This window comes from Coptis chinensis, chromosome 2 (genome assembly GCF_015680905.1).
Source record: "Coptis chinensis isolate HL-2020 chromosome 2, ASM1568090v1, whole genome shotgun sequence".
Classification (NCBI taxonomy): domain Eukaryota; kingdom Viridiplantae; phylum Streptophyta; class Magnoliopsida; order Ranunculales; family Ranunculaceae; genus Coptis; species Coptis chinensis.
The window spans coordinates 109,440,497-109,455,258 of NC_141457.1; the positions used below are offsets into that span (position 1 = coordinate 109,440,497).

The 14,762-nt window shown below is 34.7% G+C and overlaps 2 protein-coding genes and 2 long non-coding RNA genes across 5 annotated transcripts; all 4 read left to right on the top strand.

Moving 5' to 3' along the window:
- Positions 1-1,808: 1,808 nt before the first annotated feature.
- LOC147520436 (glycerate dehydrogenase-like) lies at positions 1,809-4,530 on the top strand. Of its 2 annotated transcripts, XM_086591944.1 has the most exons (8): positions 1,809-2,718; positions 2,816-2,923; positions 3,016-3,096; positions 3,273-3,317; positions 3,410-3,524; positions 3,695-3,807; positions 4,165-4,221; positions 4,413-4,530. In XM_086591944.1, the coding sequence occupies exons 1-6, from the start codon at positions 2,710-2,712 to the stop codon at positions 3,721-3,723; spliced, it is 387 nt and encodes a 128-aa protein (XP_086448070.1). In that variant the 5' UTR covers positions 1,809-2,709; the 3' UTR covers positions 3,724-3,807; positions 4,165-4,221; positions 4,413-4,530. The 2 variants fall into 2 exon arrangements, with proteins under 2 accessions (XP_086448070.1, XP_086448071.1); XM_086591945.1 differs by lacking the exon at positions 4,165-4,221.
- Positions 4,531-4,867: 337 nt separating this feature from the next.
- Positions 4,868-5,319, top strand: LOC147520437 (uncharacterized). Its single transcript, XR_015212643.1, has 3 exons — positions 4,868-4,923; positions 5,025-5,097; positions 5,189-5,319. It is a non-coding gene; the product is annotated as an uncharacterized LOC147520437 (long non-coding RNA).
- A 114-nt stretch (positions 5,320-5,433) lies between these two features.
- On the top strand, positions 5,434-8,456 carry LOC147520438 (putative mannitol dehydrogenase). The gene is made up of 4 exons (XM_086591946.1): positions 5,434-5,619; positions 7,660-7,813; positions 7,934-8,099; positions 8,375-8,456. Exons 1-3 carry the CDS (start codon positions 5,488-5,490, stop codon positions 7,957-7,959), a joined length of 312 nt encoding a protein of 103 aa, XP_086448072.1. The 5' UTR covers positions 5,434-5,487; the 3' UTR covers positions 7,960-8,099; positions 8,375-8,456.
- LOC147520439 (uncharacterized) lies at positions 8,455-14,297 on the top strand. The gene is made up of 5 exons (XR_015212642.1): positions 8,455-8,984; positions 9,401-9,516; positions 11,437-11,520; positions 13,544-13,644; positions 13,766-14,297. It is a non-coding gene; the product is annotated as an uncharacterized LOC147520439 (long non-coding RNA).
- Positions 14,298-14,762: the final 465 nt, after the last annotated feature.

A 14,762-nucleotide genomic window follows, 5' to 3' on the forward strand; every position in this document is an offset into this window, starting at 1 on the left:
TTAAGACCCTTCAAACAACCTTTGTCATCGTAAGAAGTTGAATCATTGTTTTAAAGAGCGTAAAAGGTACATAGGTGAGCATCAATTGGAAAATTCGGGAACAACTAATCGAGTAGCTCCAAGGTCAATCGGCCGTGATCCAAAGACCCAATATCAAAGCAATTTCGGTTAGTATTTTGCATGCTAGCTTAAATTAATTATAACGTAGTAAATCAGCAATACATATATCTCCAAACAATATTATTGATATATATAACTAAATCTTACCTTGGCAAGCGTCTCGATGTTGTTAACCACAAGAGGCACTAAAGCGGTGGCATCCTCGATGCTTTTACCTTGTAAAAGGCATAGTTGTAATCATTACCTCGGTTTAAGCCCACCATGAAGAGAGACCCTTTGAGTATGTTATATGTCTCTTAATCTACAAATAACCAATAAAAGAAATAAATTAGTTATGAGGGTACAAGTATTCAAAGTTCATATAAAATTCAATAGTATGATAAATCTCATTACTTTTGGCGATCTCCGCGAGAGGTTCCGTAATGGGCCAAGAACCAATCCAGTTGAACAAGAAGAGAGCTATTGGTGGTGGTGAAAGAATTCGTTCGAAGCAAGGCCGAAGTGTTAAGTGTCATTGATCCCTCACGGCAAAATTCACTCCATGATTGAATGAAACAGCCGGAGGTTCACCGAGGTTCGAGTAACGGATTGAGTAGGTAAACCAAGTTCAGTGCGGCGGAGTAGGTAAACCAAGTGCTTGTGCTGCAAAATCATCAAATTAATACACCGCGATAATGACTAAAACTGTATCTACAATATAAGGTACCCAATGATATATCAACAAACGATTAATAAGTGTCTTAGGGAAATCCATCTTGTGGTAGTTCAGTTATGGGTGCCAGTATTCTTGGGAGGTTCGTGTACCAAAAGCCTCCAAAGAATAGAGACGTTGATGTTTGTGAGAGCTCCTTTAATCCAATCCATCCAAATACTATTAAACCCAAATTTATTTAAAACAGCACACATATACAAATTCTCCCATTAGCTTTATCTTATGACTCCCCTCAATCTGGGTATCCTTTTTTGTCCTAACTTTCACGTCCGGTTTTGAATTCTTTTGCTAGGCTCGTAATTAAAAAACAGACCCACTTTCTTATGATTATGATTATGAAAAGGTTACGACAACAGTCAACATACTCACCACGCATGGCAGTTCACAAACCCAAGAGTATACCATGCATGCAACATGTTAAAAAGGAAATTTTAAATAAACATACACTTACCAATAAAATCAATCATAAGACGACCATTGGAGCATCGACCAGTGGGTTCACCAATAAGTTTCTGACCATAAGGGTTGTGCGCGCAAGGAGAGCGTGAACCAGCAGCCTCACGGATCTGATTTCCAGTATCTGAAATTGAGTCGCCAAACTGAAAAATCCCATCGTACTTGCATCTTTGTGGTTCTGGTTGTGGTCTAAGGGGGCGTGGCTGTGGTCTTGATCTGTGGGTACGTGCTAAATCTATCTGGTCTTCGGCATCACATTGAAGAAGGGCAATAAAAAAACTTGACAGAACCAAAAAGAGAACTAAACTTGTCTTCGCCATAATTGAACTAAGATTTAATATTGGTACCGTAGAGGGTGAAGCTTGTATTTATATAGACATAAGGGGTGTCCTAGTTTTAACAGGATTATACACTCATTAAAATTCGTTGTCCTGATGATGCTCGAATTCTCCCAATTAGGATTTAAAACTTCTACTTGGAGTGGTCGAGTGGAATATTCCAGTAGATAATTTGGACTACGAAAACATTGGAGAAAAAAAAGGAAGTTTAACTCGACTCCACAAAACCCACACTTTCTTCTTCTTCACGTAGAAACCCAATAAATGAGGGCAAAAAAAAACGGAAACAAAACCTACAAAAGAATTCACATACACTATCTAAAACCCATCACACCTTTTTCCAAAACCCAAACAAAAGTTATTCTTCATCTTCTCTCCCATCCCAATCTCATCCTATCAAGATTAATTTACTAGATGTCGATCAGAAACAGTCCAAAGTATTACAACCCAGAAGCTGACCATACTCATCTCTGGCAAATCCACCAACTCTTCAAACCCAGAAGAGAGAGGGTTTGAGAGAATTGTATTAAAGAAGCTGAAGAGGCTAAAGAAGACATTGCTGAAAAGTGTTATCAAGTGACTGCAGCTTTGAAGACGAGAATGGAAGCTCATCCTGATTACTATGAGCCCATACTTCGAGCAGAGAAAGTCGCAGAACAAGAGGCGATAAAGGAGTTGGTGAAAAAAGCTAAAAAGAATTGGTGGCAGTAATGCTAATATTTAAGGATTAAAATTTTGTTCAGAGCCTTACTTCAATAGTCTATAATTGGACCACTCACTGATGAGCGATGATTGACGCTTCTTCCAGATAAGGCTTCATCCTATCCTGGATAAAACAACGTACCATTTGATCAACAAAGATAGGCTTGCCATCATGCAGGAGTCTATAACCGGGTACAGAGATTGATCATTGATCTCTGTACCACACACACACACGTCTCGTATCTCGACACACATACACACATCTCGGAGCACACACACAGGTATCGAGGCACACACACATCTCGATTTCGACTCAACAGTGAAATAACACGGTTACAGAGATCAATCTCTGTACCCGGTTGTAGAGATCTCGAACCCATCATGCAGAAGGTGTTGTTCTATATTTGTGAATGTCAATTATTCATAATTTAGGTGTGATATATGCAATTCCAAGTTAACCTAAAAACAAAGTGGTTTCTTAATATAGGAGGCAATCCTTATAAACTGTAGTAGGGGGCCAGTGGTTGACGAAGTAGCATTGGTTGAACATTTGAAAGAGAACCCCATGTTTCGGGTTGGCCTTGATGTCTTCGAGGTCTGTTACCTCACTTTTATCTATCAGTTTAGATCTGAGTTACTCAGGTTGAATTTATTGTTTAACTAATTTGTATCATTTTCCTCCAATAGGATGAGCCTTACATGAAACCTGCAGGACTGGCTGACATGAAAAACGCCGTTATTGTACCACATATTGCTTCCGCTTCAAAGGTAAAGCGGATTTTACACTTGCAGATTAGAATGTAGATTTCCTCACCGCATAGAATCCGGTAGTGCATACAGCTGTTAGGCGTTAAATTTTGTCACCTAATATCAGATGTACTCAAGTAGTACCTTAATACAGTTGTTGATAATTGACATGATTGTAAGCTTTTTTGTTTCTATAGTGGACTCGCGAAGGTATGGCAACACTAGCTGCTTTGAATGTCCTGGTAAAGGGAAAATGAGCATCCGTTTTTTTTTTTCTTCTAATGAATTATAACTTTGGGGAATGGAATTAAACTGCCGTCCTCGCATATAACAGGGGAAGATCAAAGGGTATCCAGTTTGGTCCAATGCAAACAATGTAGAACCGTTCCTGAATGAGAACTCTCCCCCTCCAGCTGCTTCTCCAAGCATCGTCAACGCAAAAACCTTAGGTATGGGATTCATCTTTTGAAGTCATGAATTTTGATTCATGGGTTTACTCTATTTCTCCCTCTTCCGGTGTCTCTGTAACTTCAAATTTCTTTTAATTTCATCATTGATTGCATTTGAATTCATCCAAAGTTAGGCTAATTTGGTTGAATGCTTTGACGGGTACCAATAGATGTGCTGCTGATAAGAACTGCATTCTAGCTCAGTATCGACTCAAAAGGTCAACTTCACACCACAACTAATTTCGACATCAAGGCTTCAAGCTTCGAGATATTTGAATTATTGGTTAGTAGTTTACATATTTACAATGCTAAAAGCTGATAATTTAATCTATGCATATTTGCTTTGATTTTTTTTTTAAAAAGGCGACTTGAACTTTGGTTATTCTTATGTACATGTTTGCTATATTGCCTAAAGAACCATTCGATTGCAAATCTTACCAAGTTGTTTTGGTTGAGAACTTTTGTTAACAGTTTTATAATCCGGGGAAACGATCAATGCTAATTAGTAACCTGTTTGGAGAAAAAAGATAATACAAAATATGGGTGTTAGTTTAATGACTTCTGATCATAATGTATGTGAATACATGCGTATATGTCGTTTGAAGAAATGCCATCACCCTAATCTATGGATTTCAATCAAGTGAATTCACACGTGTTCGGTCGGCGTGCTGCGAAATTTTTACAGAGCTAAATAGTGGTAAGTGCATTATTTTCTATAACACATCTATTCAAAAGCTTAACCCTACATAACAACGTTTCTTACAGTCTAAATTTGAAGTGCTTCTAGATAATATATACTTTCCATTAGTCTGTTCAAGATGCTTTATTCATCTACTGATTTGGATTTTATCTATATTTTTTACTGTTTTGATACTATTTCGAATGTAGGCCTTTGTAGTTTAGCAAACACTCTTTTGCTTTGAAAGAAATCATGGCAGACCAAGAAGATGTACCAACTCATTGTGCTATAATGCGAGGACAAGCTCAAGTTCAAAGGGTGGATCAAAGGAGGTATGCAATCCTTTTATTTTATTTTTATTTGTGATCAAACACAATTTCCTAGACGATCCTCAACTGAGAGAATTTTTCCTTCTTGCGGTGGATGTAAGACCTCTGCGACCAAGCAACAACAACAATTTCGAGTTGACATTGTTCTTTGAATCGATGTATGTATGTCGTGTGCGTAATCTTTTCCAATATATATATATATATATATATATATATATATATATATATATATATATTATTTTTAATAAAGTATACATTTTCACTTCTCTCTCTCATAAAAACTCATTTTACATTTTCTAAGCTATAATTGAGTATTTATTGTTTCCCATTTGCAGTCGAACATAGGAATTCATGGGGAATGGTGCGTAAGAAATTTCGGAATGAAGATGAGGTTCATGTGATTTATTTTTGTGGGGAATGTTCCTGTAATGCAATGCTATCACGTCTTGATGTTTTTTTTATTAAATTATTATTTTTTTTTGGCAACAATAGCCATCCATACATGCTAAACGAGGAGAATGAAGTCTATGCGATTGATATAGTAACGAGCACAGGGGACGGCAAGGTAAGTGTCATCTGTTATTAGCTCACACAAGTTTATAGGACAACTCTTTTTGTTGTGTGTCCTTTTTATACTAAGATGCAAAATGTTTCAGCATAAGCTTTTAGATGAGAAACAAACTACTAGAGAGCAGTTGACATGAACTATCACTTAAAGATGAAAGCCTCAAGATTTATTTTCAATGAAATAAGTCAGAAATTCCCCGTCATCCCATTTACTACAAGGTTAGCAAACTTCTTATTAATTATGTGGTAGAGTTATTCTTGCTGTGTTTTGAGTTTTGTATTCTTTGCCTTGACCAAGATTTTGCAATTTCAATCGGGGCCTTGAAGAAAGCGAGCTCGCTTGGGATTGGTGGAACGTGTGAACCATGACCTTTTGCTGACACTATCCATGTTTTATAGGGTTAACATTGTAGGTTCATATGACACTTTGTTAGACTTGAGTGGAGCACATTACTTCTACCAGTATTACATTCAAGGATCAATTGATTTCATTTTTGGTAATGCAAGATCACTCTATGAGGTAAGGTCCCAAACCTTCATACGACTAAAAAATTTAAATGCATATCTCATATCTCAGTGTTGTATTATCCCAAATCCTTTTCCAATGCTCATCGTCAATATATATATATATAATAGCAGTCCCTTTTCAAGCTCTCTAAGGCTATCCACGTCACCAGAGGGATTACGGAAAAATAGGATACCCAAAATTGGAAATTTAACTTAAGAGTTCCATGAAACCCTTCGTTCTTCATGTAGAAAACATAGGTTTGAATTTTGAACTAATTTTTCTCACAGTCTCCTCTCTCTCTCTTATCTCCGCGGTGTTGTTTTTCTCTGATTACCTAACTAAGATGATGGCAAGTGCTTCCTTTTTTTCCCTCAACAGTCAACACAACAATCCAATCATCAAAGTATAAAGGCTTTTTTACCTCTTAATCCGATATTTCAATCATATAATATGCTTGATTATAGGTTAAACCGTACTACTTGGACGTCTTTTCTATAGTCAAGTGTTTATTTGTGAAGAAATTATAAGTAGCCATCGTGCACAATTGCACCTGCTTTTTTTTAGGGCTAATGGGGACAATGATATTACCCTGAAGATACTGTATTGTGGAATTTGTCATTTATATATATATATATATATATAATAGCAGTCCCTTTTCAAGCTCTCTAAGGCTATCCACGTCACCAGAGGGATTACGGAAAAATAGGATACCCAAAATTGGAAATTTAACTTAAGAGTTCCATGAAACCCTTCGTTCTTCATGTAGAAAACATAGGTTTGAATTTTGAACTAATTTTTCTCACGGTCTCCTCTCTCTCTCTTATCTCCGCGGTGTTGTTTTTCTCTGATTACCTAACTAAGATGATGGCAAGTGCTTCCTTTTTTTCCCTCAACAGTCAACACAACAATCCAATCATCAAAGTATAAAGGCTTTTTTACCTCTTAATCCGATATTTCAATCATATAATATGCTTGATTATAGGTTAAACCGTACTACTTGGACGTCTTTTCTATAGTCAAGTGTTTATTTGTGAAGAAATTATAAGTAGCCATCGTGCACAATTGCACCTGCTTTTTTTTAGGGCTAATGGGGACAATGATATTACCCTGAAGATACTGTATTGTGGAATTTGTCATTTTGACCTTCACTCCATTAAGAATGAATGGGGCAATGCTGCATATCCTATTATCCCTGGGTAATCTGACATTTTCTAAGATTTCAATATACAATCACAAATGATCACGATATAAGCGGAGAAGCACTCACAAGTCACAATCACCACCAACACACCATAATAAAAAATTTATTTGGTGTAGGCATGAGATTGTTGGTATAGTGATTGAAGTTGGAAGCAACGTAACAAAATGTAAAATAGGTGATAAAGCCGGTGTAGGGTGCATGGTTGGATCGTGCCGCTCATGTGATAGATGTGCCAAGGACTTAGAGAATTACTGCACCAAGATAATACTTACCTACAATTCTCGACTAACGATGGAACTAAAACTTATGGTGGATATTCGATATGGTAGTAGTTGATGAACACTTTGTGATTAACTTTCCAAACAACATTCTCTTAGATGGAGCAGCTCCATTATTGTTGTGTGCTGGGATTATTGTTTATAGTCCAATGAAGTACTTTGGACTTAGCAAGCCTGGCATGCATTTGGGTGTGGTAGGGCTTGGTGGGTTGGGTCATGTTGCTGTTAAATTTGGCAAGGCTTTTGGACTGAAGGTTACAGTGATCAACACTTCACTTAGCAAGAAACAAGAAGCAATTGAACATCTTGGTGCTGATGACTTTTTGGTCAGTTGCAGGTAAACAAATACTTATGATTCTAAGTTCTAACGAGAAGGGTGCACCAAAAAAATGGCTACCAAAATTAAAAGTCTTAGTTGATCTCACTGCCACAAGCTGAAAACTGCCAGCAAGAGACCTAATTTGCTCTGTCATTAAAAATGATAAATTAATTATTTTTGTTGTTCATTACTTCATTATATTGCTGATCTTACATATAATGCTCTAATGATCGATATTGTTGGTATATTATTAGGCTGCCATGGGTACCTTGGATGGTATCATAGACACCGTTTTTGATGTTCACCCTCTAATGCCCTTGATCAGTCTACTGAAGAATCATGAGAAGTTGGTTATGGTTGGGGCTCCTGAACAACCTTTGGAACTACCAGTTTTCCCATTACTTATGAGTAAGTGCAAGCTAAATGTGTTAGCCAAATTGTTATGGACACTATTTAAGTTCAAAGAACAAATTAAAAATTAGATATGATGTTTAATCAAGTTATATGATAATGTTCGTTGTTTTGTAGGGAGGAATCTTATAGCTGTTCTATAACTTCAGTCATTTTCATTATGATGTAATTGCAATTCACTATATTGAAGGAGACATTTTCAGGGAATGTTTAGATCCTTTTGATGAACCTGAATGTGAAGCCATTGATCTCTTTGTTAATGCGACTCTTTGCATTGGAAAAGGTACTATTTATGCCCAAGTTCTTTTATTGTTTGTAGCATCATGAGATAATCATGTTGCTATTAGATATGATTAGATATGTTAGATGGAAGCAATGTATCCTTGGGAATAAAAAAAAAAAAAATGAAAAGGACTAATCCCATATATGTTCCACTCAAGAAGTGTCTATCCTTTCATCCAGATGTCCTCAAAGATTACCTAGAAAGGCTAGAATACACTTTTGGAGTTTGCTAATAATCAAAATACTGATAATTCATTATTTTGAGTACTTTTCAAGGGTGTCCACATTCATGTGTACAAAGAGCACCTCATGCCTTCTCATTCTCATCAATTGGTGCTGCATTAATTAATTTCTCAAGGTGAGCTTATTATTTATTTTATCTTTCTATGTATTTTATTGATAAGATAGTCTTAAATCTTTCATGAGCAACAAGTGCTACCAGTCTACCGCATTCTCTGTTTCTTTGAGGATGCCTTCTTAAAGCTGGCAGAGTTTGTGTCAATGGCAAGATTTAAAAATGGGGAGTCAATTTATTCTTCCTACCAGCCTTATTCTCCTAGAAATTTTCTGTAAATCACCATGTCCTTATAAAAAAAACACGTTATCTTGGCGATAATTTAGGAAAAAGCAATTTCGGGAAAGGAAGGAGAAATAGTGAAACAACTTTACCAAACCGATACACGTACTTTTTTTAACCCATGTCAAAACCCCAAAAACGCTTCTCCGACCGAAACCACTTTCTTCTCCACTTCATCACTTTTGCAAGAGTAGAACGAAGATCAAAGGGTAAGATTGTTGAATCACTTTTTGTTCCCCTCAATTCTCATCAACAAACTTGCTGATTATGTCAAACTGGAGCACGAGAAATCAGAAATCACTATTGAAAGTAAGTTTTTTATTCTCCTTTTCAATGTGTGCACAAAGCGTTGTTATAGAATTGTTAGAATGATTGCTAGGGCAGAAACACTTATCTCACTACTCAGTAAAGACTCCTACCCCTCTTTGATAAATAAATAAAAAAAAAACTTCCCTTAATTAAAATTTTAAAGGTTGAACTATGCCGCTCTTTCAAGCTCTTATCCATGAGGTTTTTTATATGCACACCTTCAACAGTCATTGGATTGTTTAAAAAAGATTAAAGATGTTGAATTATATAAAAACTCTACTAGATATAAGTCTACATTTAGCCTTAATCACCATATATATTCTCACTAACTTCTTAGTTTACGAATATTTTTTTTTATATGCCATAGAAGGTGTTAAAACCCAATTCTCTATTTTAATTTCTAAATTGGTTTCCAGCAAAACAAAACGATAGATTTGTCGCCTTTCCATCATAGTACTGGCTATTGAATATCGACATTGATCTCCCAAGCTTGAAATTAGCTGCGTTTCACTTTCAATCAACTACTGTTCAGGTACACAATGTTTAACAATTGTATTTTGGTTTTTAATTATCAATGTTAGATCATCAATTAGTTTTTATATTTGTTTATATTTTTACTTACCAAGTATCGACATTGATCTCTATTCAGACTATGCATGTATGTGATCAATGGCTACCTAAGCTATCTTTGCTTTGGTGTTGCTCTAGCTCAATGGTTTTATCCATAAAAAAATATGGATAAATAAACAGTAAGATGGTTAGAAATTGAGTGATAGGCGATAGACATAAAGAAAAAGCATACCCCAATGGGATTGTGCATATCAATATCTCAATTATGCCAGGGTTTACTATTGATTGTGTATGTCCATTTCTTTATATATATATATATATAATAGCAGTCTCTTTTGCTGCTCTCTGAGGGTACCCACTTTACTCATGGGAAATCAGGATTGCATACTTCTCTTTTACTATAAAAAAATTTCCCTTTTTTTTTTTTTTACAGATATGGATTTTACTGATCATAATAATACTAGTCATTTTAATTTGGTTTTTTTTTTTTGTATACACAATAATCTGGATTTATTCATATACGCCTTTTTTTATCAAATCTAATTATCAATTTTATTCGGATTATGAATACAATGGATATAAAAGGGTAGTACATTTCTCCACCCACAAAAGAGAATACTTTGGACCTAAGATTAAGAAGATTATGATGATTCATTCCTAGATATAATTGCTAAGCCTAAGTTAAGATAAAGTCATCGAATCATTATCATGTACGAATGTAATATAACACAAGGCGCATGTGATATTTGTTTGCCTTCATATACCATACCGGATATGCCACTTGATCCGCCCATAGGAAATTCATTATCAACTAATTCTTAATCGTGGATACATATGTATCCTTGACATCTTGAAAACGACTACCATTATTGCTATCAAACCAATAGCGATTCATACAAGCTAAATCTTCTAATCGATAATTGGGCCAAAAAATAATTTTAATTTAAAAAATTTATTTGTACCTACATCAAGATGCTTATCCTCATACAAAAATTTACCACAGTTCTTTGCATTATTCCCATTGCAAAAAACTTTGGTTCTTTCCCCAACATTGAAATTTATCGAATTTAAACAAATTTGAATTCTAAGCTCTCTACGACGTCTGGGAGATAAAATATTTTCAGGAACAATAAAATCATTATGATTTTCGTCTCTATTTCCAAACAACTTTTCATGTTGTGCAATGGATTCACTAATACTATACCATTATTATTAATATTTTTTTTTGCTTGATATCTTCGATTAGTTTGGTGCTTACTCTTATGCACCCGCGAAATAGCTATGGTTTGGTACATGAGAAATTGTCCATCCCATTTTATGGATAGCCGAACCGTTTCAATAATAAATATTCCCTTTTTTTTCAATTTTGTAAGAGTTGTAGTCTTCGGAATCAGCATTACAGACTAAATAGGAAATCAAACTTTTGACACAAAACACTAAAATCCTCTATTCTAAAACCCATCCAAAGCCTACGTAAAGGAAGGAATAACTAATACTCACAAACAAGAAACAATGAAGAAAAAAAAAAAACTAAAAGTACAAAAAGTGCCTTTGGATAGCCTCCTTCTCCATTAATGGATTTCTCGGAAAAACAATTTATTGGCCTAAACTTCGGTATAAGTCAAGTCAGGCAAGTTTTATTAATTTTCCTAATCAATTATTCACAATTTTTCATATTATTGAATTGGTTCTTCCCTAAAATGAAGATGCGCTAACCCTGGCTTTCAGTTCACACCCTACTTTTTCTTCACTTCCTCCCTATCAACGACATGGCAAGTTTTTTGTTTGTTGAACTTTCTTCTATTTATTTGAGGCCTGAATTTTCATTCAATTTTGATATATTTTTTTTCCTTCCAATGATTGTTTTATGTGAATTGATTAGGTCTTGGGAGTATAAAGTGGGATATGATCCTTTTCAAATATCTCGGCATTGTTTTGATGTCAATTTACCCCTTGCCTTGAAAAGGTTAGTGATATCTACCTTTTTGTTTTGTGAATCTGACATTGGGTAAAAGTTACACTTTCAATTTAATCGTTCAATTTCCAATTCATTGTCGTATAAAGTTCACCTGATATTCTCATGGTCAAATTCTGCAAGCATTATTTGTGGACAAAAAATATCATGTAATTTTAGTATGGGGAAACTATACTTAAAGAATACAAGTGGTAAAAGTAATGACTCCAACTCCCCTATCCACAACTGACATGGATTGATTTCCTTTCTCTGTGAGCAACACAACATCCGACAAATTAAGTAAACTCCCCGGCATTTGTTTCTATTCTTCCCATCTATTTTTTTCTTTCTTTTTTCCTACTCATGAAGAACAAAACTATTTGTCTTATTTCCTATTTATTCTAGGTACTCTTTTTAAATTTTCTCCATAAACCGGCTAGACATTGATCAAAAAGCAGAAAAAAGAACTCTTTGCATAATCTTTCTCCTCTCTCTTTGTTTCTCATGCTTTTTCCTACTCACAAACAAGAAATAAAATGAACAAAATTTCTAAATAGTAGAATTGATCAAAGCAGGTTCTCAACAAGCTCGGACAATGAAGGTATCATATTTTCTTTTGCTTTAGTGATTCCCAACTTTGTTATTTAATCAATTTTATTCTTATTTTTTTTGTATTGTTAGGTTTTACAATATGGGGTTGTATATTTTTTGTATTTAATTAGTCCAACTTGAGTTCTTATATATTAACCACATGATTAGATGGGTTAGATCGACTTAAAACCTCCATTTCTAAGTTTCCCAAGTGACGATAAACAAATCGACTAACCTAAAATACTAAAAGTTAGTGTCCGATACTAAGTTTCTCAAGTGATGATAATAAATTCTGACTAACCTAAAATACTAAAAGCGATTGTGCGATACTATCTTTAGAAGATAATATCCTCTTATCGGTACGTTACCGATATGTCGTAGGTGAATATGGGGTAATATATCTATTTTGGAAACAAATAATAAGTAGTAATTCCTTTTGACTCTTGGATATAGTTTCCTTGCACTAAGGCTCTCAAACATCTTTGAATTATCTGATTGAGGATATAGTTCCTTGGATGAAGACATATAGTAAAGTTAACATTCACAAACACATAATATGTGTAGTCTTCTTTTAGTATGGTTATATTAAATCGGGTGCAAAGAATAGGAGAGGAGGGTTGTGTTTGGATACCTTTTAGTTCTGAGGCTTATAAGAATTTTCAGGTATTATTTCAAACATTTTGTCTACAACTATTTGAAAAAAAGTAGTAGCTATGGAGAAACGAAAAACATAGTTGTTTTGTAAACGTTGAATTTTATTTTATCTCCTTCAACTTTATCCTGGTCCTATGTGATTTGCTATGAGAAAGGGAGCAAAGAAAGGGGGGTTAATTGCCTTTTTACTTACTGATGGGATTTTAAGCATTTTTCATCTATCAGGTTCAATTTTCTTACTTGCTGGATTAGTTTCCACAAGCCTGAAAGAAGTTTATCAGCATATCCGTGTTATTATATATTTCTAACAATTCATATTTTCCTTAAAGATATATCCAAGTTTATTGACAATCCAAAAATGAGTTTGAGCGATTGTTCTGGGTCAATGTTGATATTTCTTTCATATTTGAGGGTCAGTTGCAGCTTATTGTTTTCATCTATTAGTTTCAATTTTCTTACTTGCTGGATTAGTTTCCACAAGCCTAAAAGAAGTTTATCAGCATATCCGTGTTATTATATATTTCTAACAATTCATATTTTCCTTAAAGATATATCCAAGTTTATTGACATTCCAAAAATGAGTTTGAGCGATTGTTCTGGGTCAATGTTGCTATTTCTTTCATATTTAAGGGTTAGTTGCAGCTTATTGTGCCAGTAACTCCTTTCTTTGGTACTTTGGAAGCTTTTATGATTTTGTAGCATATTAGTGTATATGTTGACTCTTTATCGTCCCCCTCCCTCCGATTATGCTATATGCCTACCTCTCTTCTAACTCAACTGTGTTTTGTAGAGTTTTGAAGCTTTAAATAAAAAAGTAGTACCATGATACTTGGCCAAGAACCAAGGGAGACAACATCCAATCTTGGGCATCTCACCAAGCCGTCCATACAAGTAAGTAGATTCTGAACTAGTATGTCACTAATTGCTCAAAGTTTATTGTTGAATGCACCTTAACCAATTTGTTTTCTTTGGTGACATCCATCTTCCATGCATTGATCCATGGGTTGAACAGACATTATTACTCGATAGTAATCAATTACAGGAAGAATGAACTTGAGGAGAAGATGCTGCTGAATCTACATAAGAAGAAGTGGACTGATGGTCTAATGCTTCAGTGATTTGATACCCATTCCAAAACCAATGAGCAGACCGTCAAAGTTAAAAAATATTCATTCTCTTTATTCAGTTTTCGTGCTGTCATCCTATTTGCTTGCCAACTAATTTTGATTACAGAATTGACCAGGAGATGGAAGTGTCATAGTCGATTGTGTCTATACAATAGTACCACCCAATCTCAAAAGTTCATCCAATTGCGTAGAGATTGATAGTTATGAATTTAATACCAACAATATGCAAAAGAAAGTGTTGTCTTATTTGTTAAAGCTATTACAATGATGATTAGCTTATAGTGAATTTTCCCACTATGCCTAATGTACAGGCTGTCGGATGTCATATATATTCTTTGCAATTAGAGTACTATGATGCGACTTTGTGTTTGTCAAGGTTCGTCAAGGGTTGAGAACGCATCACTTTTGTTCCCTAAACTAACACTTTATTTTCATCTATATCTTTAATCATCATTCTGCCAGAATTTAGCTACAAAATATATTTTTCACAACCACCTTAGGAATTTGGATGTTAAGGTACTCATATTTGATTAATAACCAAAATATTTTGGAAGCCAAGTGGTGACATGTCTTTACAATGACGTTGATATCTCCTTTTCGAATTTGAATTTTGGGAAAATTTTATTTGACTTTTTCTTGAATGTTCTTAGTTTATAGATTTAATTGAATGACATGGCAATAGAGACTTTAGGCAATGCTTTGATAGAAGTGGTCTAACGTAAGAATGGCTGTTTAGAAGCTTAATTGGATTGCATGAACTCTTACGTAAAATGTCTCAGTTTTTCTATGAACAAAAGAACAATATTCCTTTGTTTTTTTTTTCTCGGTAAAGTGACTAAGCATGAAGAGATAAAACTCTAGAATGGTCTTTTTGTTGTTAGC

Bases quoted from the DNA above. Each gene is read 5' to 3' on its own strand.
- LOC147520436 (XM_086591944.1), top strand. The intron at 3,097-3,272 runs GTAAAGCGGATT...TTGTTTCTATAG, and splicing joins ATATTGCTTCCGCTTCAAAG to TGGACTCGCGAAGGTATGGC. The intron at 3,318-3,409 runs GTAAAGGGAAAA...CGCATATAACAG, and splicing joins TAGCTGCTTTGAATGTCCTG to GGGAAGATCAAAGGGTATCC.
- LOC147520438 (XM_086591946.1), top strand. From the start codon at position 5,488: ATGTTTTATAGGGTTAACATTGTAGGTTCATATGACACTTTGTTAGAC. The intron at 5,620-7,659 runs GTAAGGTCCCAA...GTATATTATTAG, and splicing joins ATGCAAGATCACTCTATGAG to GCTGCCATGGGTACCTTGGA. The intron at 7,814-7,933 runs GTAAGTGCAAGC...GTTGTTTTGTAG, and splicing joins AGTTTTCCCATTACTTATGA to GGAGGAATCTTATAGCTGTT.